This window comes from Eurosta solidaginis, chromosome 1 (assembly GCF_040869045.1).
Source record: "Eurosta solidaginis isolate ZX-2024a chromosome 1, ASM4086904v1, whole genome shotgun sequence".
In the NCBI taxonomy this organism is placed as follows: Eukaryota; Metazoa; Arthropoda; class Insecta; order Diptera; family Tephritidae; genus Eurosta; species Eurosta solidaginis.
The window spans coordinates 32,128,124-32,148,751 of NC_090319.1; the positions used below are offsets into that span (position 1 = coordinate 32,128,124).

Consider the following 20,628-nt stretch of genomic DNA (forward strand, 5'->3'; position numbering starts at 1 on the left):
GATGCTCCGGCCAAGAAAGTGTTTCTATCGGAACCCGCCTATGGAAGCAGAGGTAGAGGGCGGCCCCCACTCCGTTGGAAGGACCAGGTGGAAAACGATTTAAACTCCCTTGGTGTGACCAATTGGCGCCGGTTGGCGGAGCGAAGGAGCGACTGGCGCGCCTTGTTGGACGGCCATAACCGTTTAGACGGTTAAGCGTCAATTAAGTAAGTAAGTAAGTATTGTTTATACATATGTAGTATATTTTATTGAATACTTCTACATACATATGCATACATACTTAATATGGGACTAAAGATTTTTATATGTATATGTATTTATATGCTGGTCTTGTTCAAGAGATGCTTAGCTTATGAGTTGAATAATTTTGTTCTTTTCGCTATTACCGGATTTAAATATTTTCTTATTTAGCACTATGTAAACAAATGTTACAATTACATTCAATGATGTATGCATGTATGCATACTTGTAAATATTTTGTGTGTTTTTGTATTTTATAATATAATTACATAATTTAAGATCCAAAAATTGATTATTAAATAATTTTTTTTTTTTTTGTTTGAGGTGCTTACTAGAAAATGTATACATACAATTAAATAATTGTTTTTGATATAAATTTAAAATGTAGATTACTTAAGAAGAGGAGTAATATTTAGGGCAAATAATACATATGAATACGAATATAGCAAATCTCATTTTAATTTTCAGTAAACATTTGAATAAAAAACAATCATAGAAACCGCAGAAAGTGTGTTACTAGATAGAATTCCATTTCACTGTCAAAAGTTTTCAACACTCACACCCATGTATATTTGAATAGAAAATTTATAAATAGTGACAGCAATACTGAAACAGAATTTTGAATTAAAAAAGAAGAATTTTCCGTTACCCGACAGCTTCGTAGTTATTTAGACATTGTTAAATTTTTTATTCAATTTCAGTTGCATGACAAGAATTGGTATAAAGAAGTTTAGTCACCCGTTTACATTGGGCGATTTTTTTTAAAATTATTTGAATAAATGAAATGCCACTTGAAGAAAATAGAAAAATAATTAAGTAAAACTATTAAGTAAGTAAGTAGTAGTGAACAGCGGAGGCATTGTTAAATAAAGCGCTGCTAAAAATCCAATGTAACTAGGCTCTGTTGATGCGCGCCTGTAAATATACCACACAATTTGTATCAAAAAACATGCTTTGTGGGTTGCGTTCCAAAAGCAATAGATATTTAGCATTGCATCCTCCAAAAAATTATATACGGCTTTGCATTTGCTACGTCATGGCAAATACGCAACCTCAAAAACCGTTGTTTATTTTTGTTGATGCGTTGCAAACATGTGATATAAGTTATATATATGACCGATCTCTACGATTTTTTTAGACAACATGTTTTGTAATATATGTAAGCATTGTTTGCAATTCGAAGCTTCTGTCTGTTAAAATGGGGCAGAAATTACCAAAAGTACCAAAAAGTACCCTTATACTCCCAAGTTAGGGAGTTCAGAATTTTGTGTATTTGGTGTTGGAAAAGTTGCTATCATTGTGGATAAAACAAGTGTGCTATCTTATCCGTAAACTGCCTGACAGGATGTTTAAGGGCCAATTAAACTTCCTTAACCCTAACGCCATAGTCGTAACCATACCCATATCCATAACCATCTCTAATGTAATCGATTAATGGTTCCTTAACCTAAGAATCGTGAAAATTTCATAAAAATGAAGAAAATGCAAAAAATTACATACATATTCCACAAAAAATAAGTCTCTTAGTCATAACGTATCCAAAAAAATTAATAAAATTTTCGTTTTAAATTTTTCCTTTGTATATTTTGGTTTGTTTTGACAGTTGTTAATTTGCCATTCAAAATTGAAAACATAAACTACGGTTTTTGATGTTGCGTATTTGCCATGACGTAGCAAATGCAAAGCTGTATCATTTTTTGGCGTATTGTGTAAAAATACTACACCAGTTTGCAATTACAATAGGGGAGGCAAATAGTCTGGTATCAAAAATTTTATGAATTTATAAGATGTCTGGTTTGTATTGTGAATTCATACAAGTGAAAAATCTTTCTATTCTTCCATTGCCGTACCTACCTGTCAAATAATAGCTGACAGGGAGAATGGCTGTCGCGAATGGCCAGAGAATGGAAGAAAGGATTGTTTTTTACTCGCGATTATTAAATTGGAGTGCCATTAATTGCCCATTTGTGTTTCAAATCAGCTTTTCTTTTAAATGTGTATACCGAAAATCAGACTATATAATTATATTCATTTCTAAAATCTAGTTAATAGATTAAATGTGAGCTCCAGATAAGCAAAAATCTTAAAATAGGTAAATAATGCAATATACCAGTCGTCTACAAAAATGTTTGAAGAACACTATTGAGCAAATGATTTAAGTAATCGAACAGCGATTGAACAGGTGATCGAGGCTGTTTACTATCGTGACCGTTTTTATCAAAAATGCGCCACTTGTATGAATTCACAATGGCTGGTTTGGTTGCATGCAATTATCGCACAACTGTTTACATTATTCAATTTTCAGAAAATTTGATCAATCATTTCGAATGCATAAAATATTTGCACGATGCTCTCAATTTAGGAAACGTAGTAAATGTAGCAAATATTCCACGTTTTTTAGACCAAATATACAACACTCAGAGAACTCGTCATTTACACAGCTCCTTTCCCATTGTTTACTATATAGTTTGGCAGCTTAAGTAGAGGTTATGTTGCGAATAGAGTGGAAGGCAGTGGACTAGGCAGTCGAATGTCATATAATGAAGGAATGGTGTTCGGAGTTTTTTCAAAGTTAAAAAAAAAAATGATAAAAGCTTTAATATAAATAAAACTATTGTTTTAATAACAACAAAAACGCCGTATATATTCTGTATGCATAAATTTGTAAGGATTATCCCAGTTTAAAATTTGAATTAAATAATCTAAAGTTTTGTTTTGAAACTGAGTCGAGAACTGTGCGTGTGAATGTGCGAATTTTCACCGATCAGCTGTTAGTTGCGCTACTTGGTAAAATTTACAATGTCCTTTCCATCTGATCATGCATGTAGAGCTAAAAGTTAAATACGAAATGTATATAGTACGTAGTAGTAAGTTTACAAAACTGTCCCGCACAGGAAATGTTTGTTTTTTAATTGAAATTTCAGTCTCAACATTTTTGTCACATTTATAAATTTTATATTCAAATATATAAAATGTAGAAACCATGATACAAAAAATGGAGGTAGTTCCATTAAGTGTGACGTTAGCCACCTGACTTTTGCGGGGACAATGACAGTTTCACCAAAACAACCTACCAGATTGACAAATGTTACGAATTTTTCTAATTTTGATGGATTTCATATTAAAGGATACGACTAAATTACTTCCATAGTTATATCAAATAATAAAAAAAAAAAAATGAGCCGCATACGTTGGAAATATTTTAACACGAAAATCAGCCTAGAAAAGGGTAATAGTCTAGTTGAGGGGTCGACTGCTAATACGCTACCAAAAATATCGAGAGAGGTGTCAAACGACGCGTATTGTCATCAGTATTAATAATCCGAAGGCGGAAAATAAAAATATTAACTCGTTCAAAAGATATTAACGAAAAACCGGAAAAAGACCCGCGGGTACCTCCGAAACCGGGGGTCGGATCCCAAGTATTTTTGCGCAGAACACCTTTCTGAGTTGGCGGCCTTCGGCCGCGCTTATAAAAAATAACCCTGGGCTACGCCATGCCAAGTCCGGGTGTGTGGTATAACCGTGGCTACCGCCACGGTGATACACAATTTTTTTTGTGGGTACGAACACAACAACAACCACATGGAAATCGCCAACTTCAACTGCAAATATCTCCGGACAGAGGTAAAATTTTTCTTTTCCGCCTTCGGATTATTGTTCTCGAGATTAATACGCGTCTTTTGACACCTCTCTCGATATTTTTGGTAGCGTATTAGCAATCGACCCCTCAACTAGACTATTACCTCGAAAAGAATATTTTTAATAAGTTTTTCGAATTGCTTTGGTGAAAGAAACGTGGATCGAAGTATACAAAGCCAGGGAATATAGCCTTCTTAAGTGTCCGTACGTTAGCTCAGTTTGTCAATTGATTGCCCAAAGAAGGTCCTTACAAACCGACACCGCAATTTCTAAAGAGTTTAACATACTTGAACGCAATTTTTATGAAATTGAATGGTGATAAATTGGCTACAAGTTCACATTTTTTATTTATTGTATAATTCAAGCGTAACGCTTGAGGCGGGAATTGTAAAATAATTTTTTAGGGAGAATATTGCCTTGTAGCTCTGCAGGTTAGCCAGTAGTTATGAGAGTTCTTTTGTCCGTTGCCTGTACACATTCTGTACCTTTTTAGCATTGACGTCCCACAAACGTAAAAAATTAAACACCTACCACTCACTGCAGACTTTGGGGGTATACTTTTTCTCAACATACCTTGAGAAATATTCACTGTAGAAGCGTGATAATAGGGCCATGCCAGAATAGCAGGATTTTTCGTGTATTTTTTTCTGTCTAAGGTTCAAGCTGCCATAAAGATATGAGTCATTAACCAATGTATGAGTCACTATCCACTATTTTTCAATAAAATTGCATGTTTTACTGCATTCTCAATCAATATTTATCAATATTTATGCACATAAATCGTGCCAAAGCATATTAACAGTAAAACTTTTCACATTTTCTATATATTCTAGACAGAGAGAATACTCCTATTCGTTCTGATTTGGTCTAGAGAGCGTGGAATATTTAGTACGCTTCCTAGACTGATAGAGATGCTCTTTTGTGAAACGGAAGCTATCGAAATCAAATTCTGAAACGTTTTCACACAAAAAAAAAATTTTTAACTTTTGAAAATTCCAAAACTTTTTCTCAAAATATATTTGAGATTGTCTTAAATGCAAAGTGTGTATAATTTATTTTTTTATGTGGAAGAGAAAATCTCAACCAAAAATTTTGCAAATATTGAGACTGTAAACTTCAAACTTTGTTAGACCTAGTTTACATATAACGAGATTATCTTCATTTTCGTACTTAACTCCCAATCGATAATTATATAACTAGATTTCCCAAATTTTTCTCTTCGATAGTCGGTAATTATGATCAAATTTTAGAGATGCGGATTTTTTTTTATAGAAAAAGTTCCACGTCTAGAGTGTTATCTCTAATTGGAAGCACAAAATCAAAGAGAAACATGAAAATAATCTAGTTACTAGGGATGGAAAATATGTAAACGCTTAGATTATCTATTGACGATGTATTGTAGTCTAGGGCATGTGTAAACGTGGTCTTAGATTGCAATTGATTGGACTACAAAACTGCGTAGTCAAAAAATATTTATCAAAAATCAATTTAAAAATTTCAAACTTCTATTAGACACTCGAATTTTCGAAAACGTTACCGAAATCGGTTTCATACAATTTTGTTTATCATTTTTGTTGTCATTTTCATGCTCACAATTGTATATACGTATGTTCAACTTTTGACAAAGTTGATGCAACATTGCGCTATATTTTACATTTCATTCTTTCTTTTTGTGTTCTAGCAATTTACGTGCTGCATTGCTCAGCCTTTAAGGGTTTAGTGAAGTTTTGAAATTATAACAAATTATTTTAGTTAATAAAAAAATGTTTCACTGCATAAAGTTACAAATTAAGGGCCAATTAAACTTCCTTAACCCTAACGCCATAGTCGTAACCATACCCATATCCATAACCATCTCCAATGTGATCGATTAATGGTGCCTTAACCTAAAAATCGTGAAAATTTCATAAAAATTAAGAAAGCACAAAAAATTGCAAACATGTTACACAAAAACTAAGTCTCTTAGTCATAACGTATCCAAAACAAAGAATAAAATCTAAAAAAAGTTATTAAATTCACCAACTCAAATATTTTTATGTTATGGATATGGCGAGAAACCAAAAACCAATTGGTTGGCTATGGTATGGTTATGGCGTGAGCGTTATTATTATTAAAGTGCAAATTAAACTTCCTTAACCCTAACGCCATAGTCGTAACCATACCCATATCCATAACCAGCTCCAATGTCATCGAGTAATGGTGCTTTAACCTAAAAATCGTGAAAATTTCATAAAAATGAAGAAAACGCTAAAAAATTACAAACATATTCCACAAAAAATAATTCTCTTAGTCATAACGTATCCAAAACAACGAATAAAATATACAATAAGTTATTAAATTCACCAACTCAAATATTTTTAAGTTATGGATATGGCGAGAAACCAAAAACCAATTGGTTGGCTATGGTATGATTCTGGACTTAGCGTTATGATATGGCACCATTAATCGATTACATTGATTTCCATAAGGTAGGTTCGATCAGCTGTTTTATCTGGTTATGGCTTTATGGTTATAAGTCACCATTAATTCGCCCTTAATCGATTACATTGATTTCTATAACGTAGGTTCGATCAGCTGTTTTATCTGGTTACGGTTTTATGGTTATAAGTCACCATTAATTGGCCCTTTATGAAGATGCTCTTAGGGTTTTTATTTTATTTAAAATACTACAATATTTATTGTATTTTTCTGAATATGAAATGTATTTTTCTAAATATTAATTGTAACTTTCTGAATATGAAATGGATATCTGAATATGAACTGCCAATTTCTGAAAATCAAATGTAATTTTCTGAACATGAAATGGCAATTCTGAATATGAGTTGGAACTTTATGAATATCAATTGTAGCATTCTGAATATAAAATGGATTTTTTGAATACGAATTGTAATTTTCTGCATATGAATTGCCAATTTCTGAAAATCAAATGTAATTTTCTGAATATGAAATGGATTTTTTGAGTATGAATTGTAATTTTCTGAATATGAATTGCAACTTTCAGAATATAAACTGAAAAAGGTTCAAATAGATTTAAAAAATTTAAAACGTGTTTCACTTTTCAAAACACATTTCGATCGCGGATTCATAGGTGTCTTAAACAAAATTTTTAAAAGAAAAATTTTGACATTAAAAGAAATTCTCAGGTATGTTATTGTATTGCATTCGAAACAATTTTTTTTTTTGAAAAATGTTCTTTTTCAATTCCAAATCGATGAAATTTTTCGATTTCAATTCGTGTAGCCTTGAACAGTAACAGAATGTAAGTGAAAAAATTAAATGCGTTTACTAGAACATCAATAAACAAATCGTGAGATGTGGCTTCAAAATTTAAATTGTTTTTGAAAACCGCACATCCGTTTATATAAACATTTCGAACATGTCTATTTTCAATTGGTTATATATTTATATGAAGACATTGATTTATATTGATCAGGGTCCTTTTATTGCGCTCCAAAAAATTCCGTTACACAGTTGTATTTATTTTTTGATGCTTCATCTTAAATCGTACAATGCTAAATCATTAATTTCCGATTTGAATAAATTGTGTTGAAACTTTGCATTTCATCTTACAAGATAATCTGACAAAAGAATAAATTTCAAAGTTCTTCAAAAAGTTTGCAAAAAATATTGGATTTAGAAACTGTAACACTTAGCTGAAACTTGTTACATGGTGTAAAGTAAGTTTCGATTAAAATTTATCCAAATCCAAAAGGATTTCTGACAAACATGTTAAATTGTGATGAGTACTTGAAAATTTGGCGAAAACTCCTGTGCGTGAAAGCTTGCATGAAGCATTTTACCTTTAGTAACATTTAAGGAAAAGTATTAAGCCTACGTTAAAAATTTATATTGTGGTAACTCACAAAAATCTTCTTTGTTCACTTAAATTAGCATAGAATGCATGCGTGCTATACTCTAATGCTATAAAATGCTATTCAATGATTGCTATCTTACATATGCTGCGAACTTTTATATTAAGAAAATTTGTATTTATCCTACACCATTTAACAAAATAAATTAGAAAAAATTTAAATATATAACTCAACATATGGGAAATGAAAGGTCGCCCTATCTCTGCCTTCAATACCAAAAACGACGCATCCCAATGAATGTTTGAAGAATATACCATTTAGGAACATAAAAAGTCCCAAACTAAGAATATAAAACAATCTATCTCAGACTTTAATTGAAAATATATTGAATATATAAGGAGATACTACTATGTTTTCAAAGTGTATATGCCGTTTTTCAACCGAATATTGAAACAGGTTATTCTTGAACCATTTCGCGAGATAAATTATCTTTGTGCGCGCACACAATACACGTATAGGCCAATGTTTCACTAAGCCGGCCATACTGAATGCATGATTTTCTGACTCAATATCAAAATTCTGTTTCTTAATTTTATAAATAAAACAATGTTGAGATTTTGAATCCGTGCTGGGAATAACACATAGATATGTTCGAAACATCCATATATATGTAAGTGTAAAAACAGAGTATTTTCTGATTTTCGAACTTGAGCTTTTCAAAACTCGGTTATTCGAATAGTAAAACAATACCGCAGTGATCTCCCAAGTTGTGAATTTGCTTAATAAATATGGTATTAAAATTATGAGTGTTCGTAAAATTATAAAAAAAATTTACTTTAATTATAAATTATACAGTTACTGTCAGTCAAAGCGGCACATTTTCTTTGAAGCTTTAAAAATATTGCTCTTAATGAAGTTTTTATTTTTAACTAATTATTTAATTAATATTACAAAAACAAAAACAGAAAGCCTGTGAAATCTTTTTTTTTCAATCAAAATTTACAAAAAAAAAGACGGAACTTTTGCACTTAATTTTTGCGGACAACTTAATTTCCGGCATAACTTAATTTCTTTCGATGTCTAGGCAAAGTATTTCAAGGTAATATTAAGATTTGAAATGAAATGTGAGGTTTGAAAATATTTATTTGCATTACAGTTGAGAAGAATGAAAGATGACGCTCCGGCCAAGAAAGTGTTTTTATCGGAACCTGCCTATGGAAGTAGAGGTAGAGTGCGGCCCCCACTCCGTTGGAAGGACCAGGTGGAAAACGATTTAAACTCCCTTGGTGTGACAAATTCGCTCCGGTTCGCAGAGAGAAGGAGCGACTGGCGCGCCATGTTGGACAGCCATAACCATTTAAACGGTTAAGCGCCAATTAAGTAAGTAAGTACAGTTGAGAGCACTAAAATAACAGCAAAGTAATTGACTTATTTAATCAGATATATTATTTTTTTAAGTGTTTACGTTAATATATGAAAAAAACTTGGATGAATTGTGTACAGAAGATTATATAAGCCAATTTCAAAAATATTTTCGAAAAAAAATTGAAAATTCGTAAGGTGTTGAAAATTTTAATGAAATTTCGAAACTTACTGGAAATTTTAAGAAACATTTGGAAAGCGCAGTTTTGTGCAAAATACAAGTTTAAATTATCATTAAGATCGGACTGGTTTTTTAAATTTTTTGACCAGAGATTTAAACTATGTGCTTTGTTAGTTTAGAATTAATTATACTGCAAAACTGCATATTCAAACTGATGCAAAAAAATCCCGGTAAATTTTTAAATTTAATGAAAATGTTTAAACAACTTACGACTTGTCAAATTTCTATGAAAATGCTTTAGAAATTGGCTTGCATAGTTTTTTTAAGCAATTCATTAGGCTTTTCTTAAACTCAACGAAAAAAAAAACGAATTAATATAACTGATTAAATATGTTTCATGTCCACAGCTGCAATTAATCGTGTTCTTATAAAGTGAAATGCACATATTTATGTTTTATCAAAGCCCATAATGTTTTAAAAATTCAAATAAAATATTTGTAAAATAAAAATATAACACTGCACCATTTCGACAGACACTAACTGTATTTTAAATACGCTACTCTATGAACATACGAGTACTCATCTGAGCACTACAAACTGATATTCATATGCATGTATGTGTATAATATTTCCTTAATTAAATATTAATAATAATATGCTTAACCCAGAACAAACTGTTCATCATCAGGCTCTTCGCTTGCAACTTGGCAATCCTCCGTATTATTGGTATTTTCACTGTCAGCAGCATTTTCGTTACCATAAGTTTCAATTTCGTTATCATCATCAATGTCGTCTTCATCTTCATCATCATCAACACCATCATCATCCACATCATCATCAACATCGTCATCATCATCATCATCGTCGTCATCTACATCATTATCAATGTTTTTGAAAGCATTAATGTTTTCAGTAACATCAGCAGCTATTGGTGCTATAACGTTTTGACCACTATCATTATTCTCAACGTCATCGTCATCATCATCATCATCATCATCAATATCATCATCATCATCATCATCATCATCATCATCATCATCTTCATCGTCATCGTCATCATTAACTATATTGTTAATGTCACCACCAACATCATCCTCTAAATCATCATCGTCGTCGTCGTCATCATCAACGCCACCTTCAGCATCTACACCCATTGCCTCATTTAAAAGAGGATCTTCGTCATCCGCCCTCGTATTATCTTCTTCTACTTGTGCTGATGCTACTTCCTCCTTGTTTTTCATTTCATTTATAACAGGTGTCAAAACTTCACGCATTCCGCTGTTTGGCGACGTATCCTGCTGTTGAGTAACTTGTTCTGGATGTTGTAATTTAATATGCCTTATAATGTGTACGGTATAATAAAACTTTTCATCACAATGTCGACAAAGCAAATAAGTGCCATAGGGCAAATGCTTGAATTTATGAGTTTGTAATTTAAATAGGGATGTATCTGTTAAACGTTCTTTACACTCATTACACTCCTGTAAACGATCATTTATCTTCGTAAAATTCAACATCTCGTGTTTATTTAATGAATGTTCAGCTGCAATATGTTCACGCCAATGTTCCCAATTATCATACTTAACACCACATTGTGGACACTGTATTGTGTATGTAGATTTTGTAACGGAGTCACAACTACTTTGTCCACCAGTAGGAAATTCATTAGCCTTAGGTGGTGGTGGCGCATCGCTTTTATTTTGTTCAGCAACATTTTCTTTGACAGCGTTTTCATTATTTTCAGCGACTTCAAGAGGACTATCATTATGATTGTCTTTGTAATCGTCCACTTTACCCATATCCATTATCTCATCATCTTTATCAACATCCAAATCGATGCTGGCGATTGGCGTTGAGTCGGCAAATTCATGCTCTTTACTCTGTAATTGCAACTCCAGTTCTTTCAAACCATGATTTGGGTGCTTTTGTTTCATATGCTTAATTATATTAATCATGTAATAATATCTTACATCGCAGAAACGACAATGGAGGTACGTGCCATATGGTAGATGTTTAAAACGATGTGTTTGAAGATTAATGAAATTGGCACCAGTGACACGCTCCTTGCATTGTCTACAAATATGTAAATGATCATTAATTTTTATGAAATTAAACGATTCCATAGTATGCAGCGCATGCACTTTTTCAATGTGATAACGCCATGGTGTCCATTTCTCAAACTTAACACCACATTGTGGACATTGTATAATGTATGGACACTTTTCATTTGATGTTATTGAAAAGTTGAGAGGATTTGGAGGTCTGATAGTGGGTACATCGACATTGTTGGGACGTGCTAAACTCATTTGTGCACCACCAACAGCTTTTATTTTTGCATTTGTATTATAGTTCGGTACACGTTCATTACCTAATAAGGGACATCTATTGGTTGCACGATTAAGATGTTTGAAAAACATTTGTTTACGTACAAAAAGTTGATAACAACCGGTGCAAGTAAATGATTTATATGGTAAATGACGGAATTTATGTGATTGCAATTGACCAATTGCACCTTTTGTATGTGTGACGGTAACGCGTTTATAACATTCTAAGCAAATGTAATGATGAGCATCTAACTGACGGAAATTCAAACCACGTCTGCTATTAAGATCGTGTGCGGTAACAATATGTTGACGCCATGAAGCATGTGTATCAAATGGATTATTACATTGTGGACAATGATAGGTAATCGATTCATGATCAACGGCATTATGATTTGTCTCCATATTTGAGGGTTTATAATCGTTATAGTAATGGTATGGTGTATTCATATTGGTTGTATTTTTGCTGACAGTATTTAAATGTGTTTCTGGTATTATAGGTGGGCTACAAATGCGTTCTTCACGTGGATCTGCCAAATTATGACGTATGCGCAAATGCGTTAACATATTAGGTTTATGGTTATAACAAGTGCTGCATAGGCGACATTTTATATATAACTTATACGGCAAATGGCGAAATTTATGATCTTGAAGACCTTTTAGTTTAGCACTATTAACAATATCTTTACATTCCAAACACTGGAAATGATATTTATCAATTTGTCGAAAGTTTAATTCATAACGTCGATCGAAATAATGAATCTCATTAATATGACGTCGCCATTCGTATTGTGATTTAAATTCCACACCACAAGCAGGACACATATAACAGAAGTATTGTTCGATATTTACTGAACCCGTTGTACCTGCGCTGGGCTTAACATCAGCTTCGTTGCCAGTGGGTACTAATAGCAAATCGTCATCATTGTTATCATTGACATCGTCACCATTGTCATTATCATCCACTTTATTCAGTAAGTTTTCCGTCTTTCCGTGATGTTTGTCTTTATGATCATGTAATGAACCTGAGGATTCAAATGTGCAATAGCATAAAGTGCAAACATATGGCTGCGTCGGCTTCTTAAAATCATGTTGTTCTCGTGTATGTTTTTGTAGTGCTTTGTATGTACTGAAGGTAGAATAACAATCAGGGCATACATGACGATTATCGGTCATTCCAAAATTATCAGAATTTCTGCCGAAACTGTTTAATGTGGTGGGCGTACTATTATCATCCATTGCGCCATCATCATCATTATCATCTTCTTCTATGAATTTAATCTCATAGGTAATACCATTGTGACGTACGATTTCTTTTACTGGTGTTGTTGTACATGGCATTTTCGTTTTTGGTTCATTGGTAGATAAGCTTTGTTGGAATGATTGTGTTGGCGGTATTGGTGATAGTGACCGTGGCCTTTTTTCGGCTTTTCCACCAATGATACCTGATGCTGTTGTTGCTGCATTAAAAGCCAATCTGTTGACGTGATGAACTTTACGTAAATGTTTAACTAAACCTTTTCGATCTGTATATGCTTTGCGGCATAAACGACAACGTATATATGCTTTATGTGGCAAATGTGTGAAATAATGTTGTTGTGCATTTTGTACGCCATAAGCATTTGTTATAATTTTGCCACATAAACGGCATTGTAATTGGTGTTCATTCAAAACAACAAAACAAAGTGTTTGCAGATCGTTATACTGATGGTCGTGAATATGCTTTCGCCAATATTTTCTTTCAAGAAATTCTTCCCCACATTTTGGACATAAATAGTCAATACGCGACTCATAAATATCACGTATTTCACTTTTAAATCCATCATCTATTTGAAGTCCATCGTTTGCTTCACTATAATTATTTGATCGGGCAGAGAAGAGAGTGTTGCTATTACCAGCGGCATCTTCGTTGTCTCCGTCCTCATTTTCAACTCGATGCTGATTAATTATATGCGAAATAACATCTCTTTGATTGCTAAATGAACGTGAACAAATCTTACAGCGTACCCATGTTTTACATGGAAGATGAGAGAATTTATGTAACTGCAATTGTTCAATTGATTTATCGGGCATAACCTAAATAGAGAGAAGTAGTAGAAGTTAGAATTTAAAATATGGGTGATTTGTTTACAAATCGCACACCGCCTGATATATCATGCTCAGAGCTCAATTTGATATCAAGCATATTACTTGACGTTGCGCTAACATATGCTGTTGTTGTTGTTGTTGTAGCGATACGGTTGCTCCCCGAAGGTTTTGGGGAGTGTTATCGATGTGATGGTCCTTTGCCGGATACAGATCCAGTACGCTCCGGCAACACAGCACCATTAAGATGCTAGCCCGACCATCTCGGGAACGATTTATATGGCCACATTAAACCTTCAGGCCATCCCTCCGTCCCCACCCGCAAGTACCATAAGGAGCTTGGGGTCGCCAGAGCGTCATCTGTTAGTGAAACAGGATTCGCCGCGGATAGGTGAGGTTGACAATTGGGTTTGGAGAAGATGTATACTGCGTTGGCAACCTGAAGGGTTGCGCTACACAGCCCCTTGAATCTGGTATTTTAGTCGCCTCTTACGACAGGCATACCTACAGCGGGTATATTCTGAACCCCTGACCCGCTACACCTCTTAGCCACCTGTATACTACTCTGTAGTATATAACAAATAATATAAATATAGTTTAAAAAACTAAAAAACAAGCAAATACGTTTTAGTATCTACAATCCACTTAGATATTTATATTGATAGCCCCGTATCACAGATGTTCGTGTCTCCGCTATTAAGCACAACTCGTTTTGTGGCGAGTTATTTAACTCTCCTTTGCGCGACTAGCCTAGAGAGCTACAAACAAGCATACATACAAGCGAATCTAATATAAGCGTGTTAAAAAGGGACTAGTCTCTAACCCCAGCGGTAATGGGGCCCAGAATATACAAGCGAAGGTATGCCTGTCGTAAGGGGCGACTAAAATACCCAAATGGTTCAAGGGGTCGTAATGCGGTACCCTTCTAATAGCGCAATTTATAGCTTCTCAAACCAAATTATCAACCCCACCTACCCGTGGCGAATCCTCCGCTGAATCCGCTCGAGATAAGTCCAGAAACCTTTTCTCCAGGCGAGAGCCATGGCTCCTGTATATGCGCCACATAAACCAACTCTTCAATAATCAGAAGGAGCCCACTCTTCGTCACTTTACTATGTGGAAGGTTTATGTGTAAGACTCGCAGCACTGCGCTCACGCAATGGATTTTTTTTTGCTGAGTTCAGTTTCTGGAGGCCCGTCGCTACCTCCCTGCTCGTATCGTTTTGTGGTTATTTGTAAGACTTCCACCATCCTTGAGCTGGATGTCCACTTCCAACATCTGCGCCTCTACGGCTATACCCACGGCAGTGGCGCTACTTCCAGCTTATCGGTGCCCTTTCTACCTCCCTGCTTTGAGCACATCGTGGTAATTGTTAAGATTGTCATATCTATTGATCTGATTGTCTGCCAAGTCTCCACCGCTGCACATACGCACTTGTTATTTTCCGCTACTTTTAGGTTCTCGGGTGCTTTTCTATCTTCCCTGCATTTACTGTATTAGGGTTATTGTCCTTAGGACCCTCTTTCTATAGCGCATATAAATTCTTCCAGTGCCACAGGAAATTCTCCAAGATGTGTGTGCAACACGAAGCGTGGTAGCGTTTTATTCGCTGCATTATGCATACTTTTGATATTGATACTAATCAGTTCTCTTTTACGGATCTCCTCCTTTTGATAGACATATGCCCATAAGGGTTGCTGCAGTTTACAAGTGCCACAGTCAAGGACTGCTCCACAGCTTCGTGCGTCTTCCGCAGTCTCGGCGTTAGCTCCCTTTAGTACCATCGAGGAAGCTAGAGTCTGGTTGTTACCTCCCTTTAGCATTCGCCTTCTCCTCTTTACTTTTAATCCTACTATTTCCCTTTTGAGGAGTGTTACCGATGTTCATGGTTGTTGTTGTTGTAGTGTGTTTTTTGTTGCAGCGATGTTCATGGTCCTTTGCCGCATATAGGTCCGGCACGTTCCGGTAACAAGCACCTTTAAGGTAGAAGCCCGACCATCTCGAGAACAATTTAATATGACCAAATTGAACCTTCTAGGTCGTCCAACCGCACACCTTAGATCCATGAGGAACTCTGGATCGCCAGAGCCTCAGCTGCTAAAGAAATAGGATTGGTCACGGGTAGGTGATAATTGGGTAGGAGAATCTATAAATTGCTCTGACAACCCCTCGCATCATTTGCGTATTTTGGTCGCCTCTTATGACAGGCATACCTGCCGCAGGTATATTCTAAGCCCCCTAACCCGCTGGGGAAACTATTGCTTTTTGGGCATTGGACCTCTCGGAGCTTCTTCCTTCTCGATGCGGTTGCAAAGTCTTTGGTCAGGGAACTCTATTCGATATTCTTAAACGGGCAAATGCCAAATGCTCGACCACTGACCCAAGCGCTGCATATTTAATTATGCTGCCCGGCAAGAGGCTTCTCCTAAGCTGCATGTCTCGTTCCTGTCAAAACGTTAGTTCTTTGTTCGGGTTGGCAGACCGTTTCTTTACCGAGCGCACCGACAGCCCACTATCAAAGTCATCCGCGTTTGAACCATCGCTGATAGCGATTTCGTCTTCGCCTGAATGCGACGCCATCGTCCTTCTTTCTCACCCGTCCTTATTATTGAAGTTTTTGCGTTTATCTTAGTGGTTTGAGCACCTGCCGACAAGGCGGGCTCAGTGGTCTAATTTTAAAATTCAGGATAAAAAACCGTTCGCTATGGCAGCGGGGTATTGCCATTATTACTTCCCGAGGCGGGAAGGTCCGTTCAAATAAAGCCTGTAATACCTTCTGGCTGCAATTCGCTCGGCACGGTCCTCATAACACCATGGATTATAGGGTCATCAGTTCCTTGCCACCGACATGTTTCGTCCTTCTATGAGACGAAACGGGTTAGTTATATGCAGGCCCCATGTTGTGGTTGTTGTTGTATTAACGATAAAGACACTCCCCGAAGGTTTTGGGGAGTGTTATCGATGTTGATGGCCCTTTGCCGGATATAGATCCGGTACCTTCCAGTTACAAGCACCATTAAGGTACTACCCCGACCATCTCGTGAACGATTAATATGACCATATTAAACGTTCTAGGACATAACGTTCATGCGCAAATTAACATATTGATTGCCAATAAATCAGGCAGTGCTAAAAACGAACATCATGCTTTCTGATGATTCTTTGCAATATGCATTTGAGGTCAGCCGAAGTTAAAATAGCAATAACCAGATTGAAAAACAACAAGGCCGTGGGCGCTGATGGATTGCCTGCGGAGCTATTCAAGTACGGCGGTGAGGAGTTGGTAAGGCGCATGCCACAGTTTCTTCGCAAAATATGGGCGGACGTGTGCATGCCCGACGATTGGAATCTAAGTGTTCTTTGCCCAGTCCACAAGAAGGGGGATACTGCAAAATGCAACAACTATCGTGGAATCAGCCTTCTTAATATCGCATATAATATACATATAATATATATAAGGTGCTTTCAAGTGTATTGTGCGAAAGATTGAAGCCCACCGAAAACCGGCTGATTGGCCCTTATCAGTAAGGCTTCAGAACTGGTAAATCTACCATCGACCAGATTATCACAATGCGCCAAATCTTGGAAAAACCCCGTGAAAAGAAAATCGACACACATAACCTCTTCGTTGATTTTAAAGCCGCCTGCAACAGCACGAAAAGGAGCTGCCTACATGCCGCTATGTCTGAGTTTGGTTTCCCCGCAAAACTTATGCGGCTGTGCAAAATGACGTTGAGCAACACCATCAGCTCAGTCAGAAATGGGATGGACCTCTCCGAACCGTTCGAAACTAAACGAGGTTTCAGACAGGGTGACCCTTTCGTGCGATTTCTTTAATTTGATGCTGGAGAAAATTATACTAGCTGCGGAACTTAACCGTACTGGAACAATATTCTATAAAAGCGTGCAATTACTGGCATATGCTGATGACATTGATATCAACAAACACCCCCGCTGTTAGTTCTGCTTACTCCAAACTGGAAAACGCGGAAAAGATGGGTTTGATGGCGAATGAGGACAAAACGAAGTACCTGCTTTCATCAAGGAAAGAGTCAGCGCATACGCGCCTTGGCAACCACGCTAATTTCGAAATAGTAAAAGACTTCGTTTATTTGGGAACCAGCACCAGCGAGGATTTTATCTTGCCAATAAATGCTACTTTGGACTAGGTAGGCAATTGAAAACTAAATTCCTCCCTCGGGGATCGAAAATCATACTCTACAAGTCACTTATCGTACCCGTCCTGCTATATGGGGCAGAAGCATGGACCATGACAACAGCAGATGAAGCGGTTTTGGGAGTGTTCGAGAGAAAAATTCTTCGAAAGATTTATGGACATCTACGGGTTGACGATGGCAAGTACCGCAGAAGATTTAATAATGATCTGTAAGAGCAATACGCAGACATCCACATAGTCCAGCGAATTAAAACGCAGCGGCTGCGCTGGCTAGGCCATGTTATGCGAATGAAAGATGATGCTCAGGCCAAGAAAGTGTTTCTATCGGAACCCGCCTATGGAAGCAGAGGCAGAGGGCGGCCCCACTCCGTTGGAAGGACCAGGTGGAAAACGATTTAAACTCCCTTGGTGTGACCAATTGGCACCGGTTGGCGGAGCGAAAAGCGACTGGCGCGCCTTGTTGGTCGGCCATAACCGTTTAGACGGTTAAGCGCCAATTAAGTAAGTAATTTAGAAACTTTAAAGTCGTTCACTAATGAGCCACCCTAATATGATGTATATGGGTTCACTAGCTGAAATTACTTACTCTGTTACATTCGATACATTCCACATTATTCTGTAAACCCCTCCGAAATCCAAGACCACTTATTGAGCCAAAATTATGCATTTCTTGTGCATGCTCAACCCAATTATTTTTGTTACTGAAGTGTATGCTGCATACTGGACAATCATATTGTATGAAGTTTTTACATTTTATCTCTCTACCATTTTCAGCCTGTTGTTCGCGCGATGAGTTGCGGCTAAGCACATCTTCCAAAATCGATTTAGATTTATTTAGTTTTGGTTCTAGTAAACCATCGTTATCTGCTTCATCTTGATCAATTGCTTCATTTCGGACTTCTACACTATCGTAGGTATTTTCATATATATCAACTGCATTACTTTTGATATCTCCTATTGCCAAATCTGCATTAGACAGTGATGGTGTTGTAGACGTCGTAGCATTGTTATTTGGAAGATTTACATTAAATAGCTCGTTATTTACGCTTTCCATCAATGCAACAACTTCTGAGCGATGAATCAAACGTAAATGGATTATCAAATCTTGACGATATTTATATAGACGATGACAAATTTTACACTTTGTGCAACGGTGTGGTAAATGTGTAAATTTGTGTTTAAGTAAATTTTCCATAGCATGCATAGCAATGGGTTTACTGCATTCTAGACATCTGTGATATAGTTTGTCTATTGGCACAAAGTTTAATCCCCGTCGTGTATTATATTCATGCACAGTATTTATGTGACTTTTCCAAGCTGTTTGCTTATCAAATTCAATACCACATGCTGGACATATATAGGTTATAGCCAGGTCATAGTTAATGAATGCATCTTGTGCAGTTTTGTTGCCAGATGTTTTAATAGGGATAGGTGCAATTTGTTGCTTGGACACATTAGTTGGTTCAATACCAAAGTTAAATATTGTATTATCATCTTCTCCTTCGCCATCACCTATATCTCGTGTAGTTGTAGTTTGTTGTAATAAAGTTTCCGGCATTAAAAAGCTATCATCGGCAGCGTCATCTGCTATTTCTTCAGGTTCGTTCTTAACTTTCGTATTTTCTTTTTCATTGCTACCATTTGCTGTAGTTTCAGCATCATCCATAGTATACTCGTTAGATGAAAACATGAATTGTAGGTGATCCATTTTACATTTGTTTGAGTTATCTACAATATTGATATGACTTCAATAGGTATATGTTTATAAAATTTAATTTAATCATTTACAGTTGGTTGTTAATGGAAGTACATCCGAAAATTTTAACAAGCAGACTTTTCACTTTTGTCTTATATTTTACGCTGCTTCTTGTCTATTGCCCTTCCTCTTTATTCCAGACTTTTAATGGCAGTGCCTGCCCACAGTTCGTTTTCTTTTATAAACTCGCCAACATTTTAACACAGCACTTAAATCGACTAACACATAGCACTTATTTAATTATCATTTAAAATGTTTAGGTATGCATGAAAACATTCGATTTTAAACAAAGTAAAATGCAAACCTTTCGCTCAACCCTGACAAGAAAAAGAAATAGCCACCATTTTTCGCTTGGTTGACAATGAGTACGTTCAATGAAGCCCACCGTATGAATGACTAACCTGAGCGTTCGTTCAATGCACGCCGAAAATACCGGGACACCCACAAAAAACGAATCATCTCCTTATACTAAACCATGTTTTTACCTGGGTCAATTTGTATGCACGAAAGTTAACCGATATCAAGCCATCGATTTTTCGGTAGGATTTGGGCTCAGGAAAAAAGGGGTAATTTTTACGACAGCTTGACACTGCTAATCAAAAAATATCGAGAGAGGTGTCAAAAGACGCGTATTAATCTCGAGAACAATAATCCGAAGGCGGAGTAGAAAAATGTTATCTCTGTCCAAGATATTATCAGTTGAAGTTGGCGATTTTCATGTGGTTGTTGAAATGTTGTTGTGCCCACAAAAAAAATTGTGAACATAAGTTTTTTGTGCGGAGTTTTGGTCTCCAAACCGGAGTGGACTTTTTATAAGCGCGACCGAAGGCCGCCAACGCAGAAAGGTGTTCTGCGCAAAAATACTATGGATACCACCCCCGGTTTCGGAGATACCCGTGGGTCTTTTTTCGGGTTTTCGTTAATATCTTTTGAACGAGTTAAAATTTTTATTTTCCGGTTTCGGATTATTAATACTGCTGTCATGACGCGTCGTTTGATACCTCTTTCGATATTTTTGGTAGCGTATTAGCAGTAGACCCCTCAACTATAC

The 20,628-nt window shown here is 36.1% G+C and overlaps 1 protein-coding gene across 1 annotated transcript; it reads right to left on the reverse strand.

The window, feature by feature from the left end:
* Window positions 1-221: 221 nt before the first annotated feature.
* On the reverse strand, window positions 222-19,939 carry LOC137250984 (zinc finger protein hangover-like). The gene is made up of 3 exons (XM_067784799.1): window positions 19,610-19,939; window positions 18,408-19,549; window positions 222-13,634 (listed from the first exon to the last, which is right to left on the reverse strand). Exons 2-3 carry the CDS (start codon window positions 19,527-19,529, stop codon window positions 9,897-9,899), a joined length of 4,860 nt encoding a protein of 1,619 aa, XP_067640900.1. The 5' UTR covers window positions 19,530-19,549; window positions 19,610-19,939; the 3' UTR covers window positions 222-9,896.
* Window positions 19,940-20,628: the final 689 nt, after the last annotated feature.